Source organism: Fukomys damarensis, unplaced genomic scaffold (genome assembly GCF_012274545.1).
Source record: "Fukomys damarensis isolate Sample0158 unplaced genomic scaffold, DMR_v1.0_HiC HiC_scaffold_11, whole genome shotgun sequence".
NCBI classification, from domain to species: Eukaryota; Metazoa; Chordata; class Mammalia; order Rodentia; family Bathyergidae; genus Fukomys; species Fukomys damarensis.
Genome location: NW_022900923.1, coordinates 47,013,001 through 47,019,901, shown reverse-complemented (window position 1 = coordinate 47,019,901; position 6,901 = coordinate 47,013,001). Strand labels below are relative to the sequence as shown.

At 49.8% G+C, this 6,901-nt stretch overlaps 1 protein-coding gene across 1 annotated transcript in view; it reads right to left on the bottom strand.

Moving 5' to 3' along the window:
- Positions 1-2,180: 2,180 nt before the first annotated feature.
- Positions 2,181-6,901, bottom strand: part of Utp25 (UTP25 small subunit processor component) — a 20,226-nt gene continuing 15,505 nt past the window's right edge. Inside the window, exon 12 of the mRNA XM_010613176.3 lies at positions 2,181-2,906. Within this exon, the coding sequence (XP_010611478.1) occupies positions 2,663-2,906 (244 nt within the window). The 3' untranslated portion in view covers positions 2,181-2,662. The remainder of the gene's footprint in view (positions 2,907-6,901) is intronic.

Sequence of the window (6,901 nt, the reverse complement as noted above, 5' to 3'; positions counted from 1 at the left end):
AGCTTGGGAGCAGGAATAACGAGAGCTGTAAGATGAACTCAGTTCACAGGGAGAATGATGCGAACACAGAGACAGGAGTGATCAGTCCTCTAACTTCCCTCTGAGCCAGAGAAATAAACACAGAAGCACAGTATGCTTGCTGACAACACCGGGCACCACCACGGACAGTGTTTGTCTAGCACTCTGTATACAGTAAGTGCTTCTATTCATGCTGAGGAAAACAGTGTGACTTCTACTGTCAAGATTTAGCAGGAAAGCTACCCTCCCATGTCACTTTCCTGATAAGCCAATGTGACCGCAAATAAAATCTGTATCAGTTATGGGTTGTTGTGCTGAGGTAACTGGAGCCACTGTCTGAGAACAGCTATGACAGAGACAGAAAGCAGGGAAATGAGGAGCCCCGTGGCCAGACTGGAATCGAGGTAGGTGTGCGCCTCTGACTTCTGGTGTGTGGACACAGAAACACACTTGGGCATCGCGTACACACACGCCCAACTCCAGCTGCTAAGGTGGCTGGCTCCAGGGCAACTTTACACTGGGAGACAGCAGGACCGGCGCACAAGCCCGGAATGCCCTCTCGTCAGAGATCACAGCAGTGCCCGCGGAGGAGTACACGCCAAAGGGACAGACCCCAGCGTGCAGGTGTGTTGACTGGCCATGTGTGAGACCAGGGCCACACACAAAGAAACGAAGCGACACTGCACCTGCTCAACGAAAGGAACCATCGTCCACACCGGTGTCGGGTAGTCTGCCAAAGGCCACCGTGGACGGTGCAGGGTGGGCCAAACCAAAATCACACCACTCAGAGGGACGCAGGGAAGGAAAAGTATCACTTCCATCATGCTTCACCAAAAAAATGTCCTACAAAATAACTGGTTTGTAATCTCCAAAGATGTAAAGGTCAAGAAAGCCAGTGAGAAACTACAAACTGTTCCAGATCGTTATGGCTGTTCCTACATGGCCCCCCCGAGTCTCATGTGGTCAGAGACGAGCTTTTCAGAGCTGGCTGGATCTAGCATGTGATGCTGGGATTAAGGGCGTGAGCATACTAAAACGGTCCTCTGACTCGTCTGGCACAGTTCGGGTGTGGATGATGGCAGGGCCCACCCTGAGGGTCTGCAGCATGGAGAGAATATAAGGGAAAGGAAGAGAGCCACTTCTTGGTTGCTTGCTGCTTGCTACTTCACTGCTTTGCTGCCTTCTGCCCACATGAACTGTTTCTCCTCTGCAATGTCCCTCTGCCACGTGCCACTCTGCCCGGGGGACCTGGCCAACTGTGAACTGAAACCTCTACAAACTGTGAGCTACAATAAACCTTTCCTCCTTTCACTTTGGGTGTCAGATATCTTGTTTCAGCAATGAGAAAAGTAGCTAAGACAAAGACACCAATCCAGACACAGCAACTAAAGGCAGCAGGTGACTGAACTGTTTGTCTGCCGTCCAGGACTTCACTGGTGCACCTGGCATGGGCTGGCAGCACCAGCTGGCAGTGAGCACTGATGGCCATTTCCTTATGTAACTCCTGGCTTCCCTGTGGTTCGAGAGAACCATGACCTGCTCATAAGAAACACACTGAAGAACCGAAGGCTGACAGGCCCGTGGGGTTGGCATTTTATCCTCGGATGGCACAGGTTGTGCACTCATAGTTTTTCATATTTAAGACCATTTCAAAACAAAAAAATTTTAAGTGCTATTAATTTCCTTTCTATCTGTCACATGACAAAAAGTGATTACAGCCACAATAAGACAATGGAGTTGAAGAGTATTTCAATACTGCATTCCAACAAAATTTCTTCCTGAAATAGAAATTCTTATTTTATGGTTTTAAATGCATGTTTTAACTAAATTAAAACATTTACCATTTTGAGTTAAAGATTACTGAATAAATGTACTTTTCTAGGTTGAGTTAAAATTAAAAATTTTAAATTAACTTTGTTGATAAAATTAAATATTTATAAGATTATTTTTCTGAGCCAGGGCTTGTTATGTAGTTCAGGCTGACCCGGAATGCGCACGGTAGTCCAGGCTGGCCTCAGATTTGTAGCAATCCTTCTGCCTCAGCCTCCTGAGTGCTGGGACCAGAGCTGTGGGCAACCACATCCAGATCTTTTTTTTTCTCCCTGTACTTTTTGAAACAAGAGTCCAGGCTTGTCTTGAACTATGTGCTCTAGGCTGGCCTCAAACTCATGACAATCCTTTGCCTCAGTCTCCCCAGTGCTGGGATTACAAGTGTGCACCACCATGCTTGGCTGGAGAAAAATAAGCATCACAAGATCTGTACCATCCAAAATTAATAAGACCACACCTAGCCATTAGAAGTATTTGGATTTCTTCTAATCTGTGCTCACAGGCAATGACATGTATGCTTTACTCCAAGAAGGGTCAAACAGACAAATCTGAAAGAATCCGCCAAGTGTAATAAATTAGAGGTACACAAAAACTTATGGCTTACAAAAAGATAAGTTCACAATTTCTCAGAGTCCATGTAGGTCCCCGCTGACCTCACAAAATATAGTTAACACCTAACTCTTCAGGGACACAGGACTGAGAAGGAAGGGTTGGCAACAAAGAACTGCCCCCGCGTCCTTTCCTTCCCGCCCTTCTCCTGCGGGAGGTCAGGAACGGCTCCTCCATCAGCGCAGCAGCACCTGCTGACCTTGGCTCACTGCTCTCCAGTGATGAAGAGGTGGACGTTCTTCTTGGACTGCAGCATCTGTGCTGCCCGCTCCATGCCCACCACGGCTGCCAGGCGCTGGGCGTCATACTTGGAGTAGAGGACGGTGCAGGTCCACGTGGCTTCCTCTCCCCTGCTGGTGGCTCTCAGCATGTTGCAGACTTCACTGTAGAAGTGAGGGTAGGTCGGCAGCTCGTAGAATATCAAGTTCCTGATGCCTTTGATGGTATACCTGTCAGAGAGAGCACAGAGGCTGTGGCTCCCTGAGCAGCCGTTCCCAGAAAGCTGCCTGAGAGCCTCAAGGGCACCATCCGCTCCTGCTGCCTCAGGCGGGACGACAGTGGCACAGACAAGAAGGGCTTGTTTTTGTGACAACATATTTGAATTCCTAGTGTTTGGCTTAAGATAATAAAATAATTTTACAGAGGCTGAGGTAGAGTGGGGAAGACCACGGACCAGGATTAAGAACCTGTCACAGAAAAGCAGGGGTGGACAGCTGAACATCCCCTACTCTACTCAGGGAAAATGGAGTGCTCTGCAACAGGGACGAGGTCAGACACACAGCAGTGAACACACGGCACAGAGTGCGCGCTGTGGATGTGACTCCACGACAGACGCCGCACACTCATCCATCCACACGCTCCTGCGACACGGCTCAGAGCCCCACCTCTCCCGGCCACACCTCGCTGCGCTGGCAGTTCGGGCACACACCGGGGACTCGCTGCCTGCTTGGACTCAGGTCTGACACTTCCCAGGGGACCCTGCCACCGCAGCCTGAGCACCTTCTCAAGGCCGTTAGGCTTTTCACGCACAGACGACGGTATGCTCCCTTCCAAACTTCACTTTATTCACAGAGGATAAGCTTTTCCCTTATCTCTTGGCTCGTCCTCTTGGAAAACCTCCTCTTACAAACATTACTGATTCACTCACATGTTTCACCTTTCTGTGAGACTTCGAAAAGCCAGAAGCTTTAAACAAGCTCCTCTAACTCACTGGTCACCACAGCATACATGAGTCCTGCTTCCGTTCAGTGTGCAGAACTTGGGAACACTGCTCCCACCTGAACCAGAAATCACACAGCCCACAGAAGGCCTCCTTTTCTTCAGCCCAGAGAGCACCTGCCACGAGGTAACCAGGTGGATGGGACTCGGGATGAGGCACATGTCTAGTAGCTGCTTCTCAGAAGGAAAGGGGGCACTGGTGTGGCACAGTGCCATTCTCCCTGGCACAGCCCCCCAGCCTGGCTGATTTCAAGCCATAAAGCGTTACCAAGAAGAGAGCCAGTGGGGGTGGACGGTGACGACGACACCAGACCTCCTCGGCCGGCCTGACACTGCCGACTGACTGAATTCCAGACCGGCAGGCTCTGTTGAAGAAACAGCTCTGGCAGAGCGCAGGAGAAAGAGGCAGCTCCACAAGTCTGGGTGGGAAGAAAACAGCCACACTTGACAAACGATTACAGAACCCCCAGGACCCTGGCTGTGCTGCAGGAGTACACAGGCCCTGGACAGACCCCGCCCCAGCCATTTTTCCGACTCATCTCCTGAGACCCACAGCAGAAGCCCTAAGCAGATGGGAGAGGGCCAGGACTCCAGTGGTCCGTCCTGAGGGGAGCAGAACCCACACCCCATCTCTGCCTACCTCTGAGCACAGGTGGAACTCAATGGCCTGCCCCTCTGGGGAGAAGCTGGATGCTTCTTCCCACCAAGACGCCCCAGGTACAAAGCAGGCCTGGAAGGCTTGGGCACCCTGCCAACGACCCTGCCCCAGCAAAGCTGGAACAGAGAGCTGCTAACCCGGAGCAAGCCCAGAGGCACCCAGGGTTCCCGCGCTCCTGCAGGGCATCACGATGGCTGTGGCCTGCTCTGGGGTAGGCGCAGGAGTGTGGTCAATGGCTCTGGCACCCCAAGCCCACACTAAGCCCCGTCTGCCGGAAAGGAGTCTGAAGTCCGTGTTGCTATGGTAACCCCAGGTCCAGAGCAGAGCAGCACCAGCTGCTCACACTGGTGGCCTATGTATCGCGTCCCTCAGCCCCTTCACCCAGTGGGAAACTACAGGGAAAAAAGCACCGAAGATGTCAGAACAACGGGTTATCATGGTGATGATCAAGTGTGTGGTGTTTTACAGAAATACATCAGTGGGGTATAAATTGTTTTGTGTATGAATTTTTGGTGGACAAGAAGTATAACAGACAGGAAGTACGTGGTAGCTGCACCCGTTTTTAACTGGGTACAGCACTTACACTAATAAGTTTTCCTTTCAAAATCCATCCTAAGAAAATGATTACAGTAGGTGCATCACCCAAGTACACGCACATGAAAGTTCTCGGCATCCCCAGACACAGTCAACACCCTGGACACCACAATCCACAGGAGCCGGGCCTGGTGTGCAACCTGCCAGCCCAGTGAGAGAGAGGCCGAGGCAGGCCAGCCTGGGCCACATAAACAAGTTCAAACTGGCCTGGACTGCATAGCAGATCCCATCTCAAAGGAACGAAAGACCACCTGAGCCCGGTCTCTTACATGAAATGGCCTAATGTTCGCATGTAACCTTGGCACGGCCTGCTGTATGCTCAGTCCTCTCCAAATTACAGACACTCCTCCTTTAATGACCTGCTCACGCTTCTGAATGAGGTGCAGTTGGGACATCTGACCCACCCCTTGGACCCCTGACCCATCCTTTTTTTGGCCCAGTTCTGTAAGTCTTGTTTACAGAGCTCAGTGTCTTTTTTGCGCAGTACACCTTGGTGACACCGTGCTGTAAGTTTTGCTGATTGTACTGTACAGTAGTTGTAGGCTCTGTTGTAACTACAGTGCTGCATTTAAGTTATGCACCTACAAGCAAAGTCACCCAGGTGGCGTCTCCTTGGACCATCTCTTTGCTCTTCGTGCTGCAAGGTATATGCTGTGTAAACTCCTCCTTCGGTGACCTATTTAGCGAGTGACCCCATCGCAGGACCAGGATGCAGACACTGAAAGGAAGGTCGGGAGCCCCTAGAACAAAGCTGCTACACTGTGCTCCTAAAGGGAGAACAGCATCAGGACAGACGCATTACTTGCGGTTTTGATGTATTTGATTACTTTTGCAGTAGGCTGAATCTGTGCAGGGCCCATGGACCCAGGGCCAATCTTAACAGCAAATGCTGAAACACTGTCCACTAAAAGGAAACAGGCTAATTTAATAAATAAATAGTGCAGCGCTATGCAACCATTAAAAAACTGATGCCGGAAGCAGTGGCACACACCCGTATCCCAGTACCGGGGAAGCTGACGCAGGAGGATCACAGTACGTTTGAGGCCAGCCTGGCTATGTGAGTTAAGGCCAGTCTGAACTATGTACATACTGAGACCCAGTCCCAAAAACAAATAAAAAAGAAGTGGGGCTTTGAAGGTGAATGGATCACAGTGGATTAATTGCTGAGTCCATAGCTAGATGTGCTGCGAGGAGCGGGCCTGCTCACAAGGGGCTTACTTGGGCCATCCTGGAAGGGTGCGTCTCCCTCCCTCCTCTGCTACCCACATACCAGGACTCAAAGAGCTGCCCTGTGCTGTGCACCTGTCCAGCTGCTTCTGCCCTGGAGCCAGCCAACCACAGGCTAAAACTTCTGAAGGCAAAATAAATAAATCCTTGCTTCTGGGTGTCAGGTGTTTTGTCCCAGTATAAGAATGTCACGAAGCAGAAGTATGTGATATGTACGTATGTACACACACACTTAGAAACACATCTACAATATGCAAGTGTGTGTGTGTGTGTGTGTGTGTGTGTATGCCAAAATATTAACATCTACACTGTTTAATAACGAGCACATAAAATATTTACGATCAAGTGAAAGAAATTCCAAACACACAACTTGATTATAATTTTGGTATTTTTAAAAAACACCCATAAATGGGTATGTGTAAATAATGTATATTCATATAGAAAAGAGAGGAAAAATACACCCAAAAGCCACCATTTAAAAAAAAATATCAAAAAGCCAAGCGTGGTGGTGCACATCTGCAGTGCCAGCACTCAGGAGGCTGATGCAGAAGGATCACTGTGATTTGGAAGCCAGTCTGGGCTACACAGTGCGTTCAAGATCAGCTGGAACTCCATAGCAAGACCCTGTCTCAAAAAAAAAAAAGCAATACTCTTATAATCAGGAAAAACAAAATAGGGCCAGGGATTTAGCTCAGTGGTGTTGCCTCAAGCACAAGGTCGCAAGTTCAATCCCCCGGTACCAAAAAA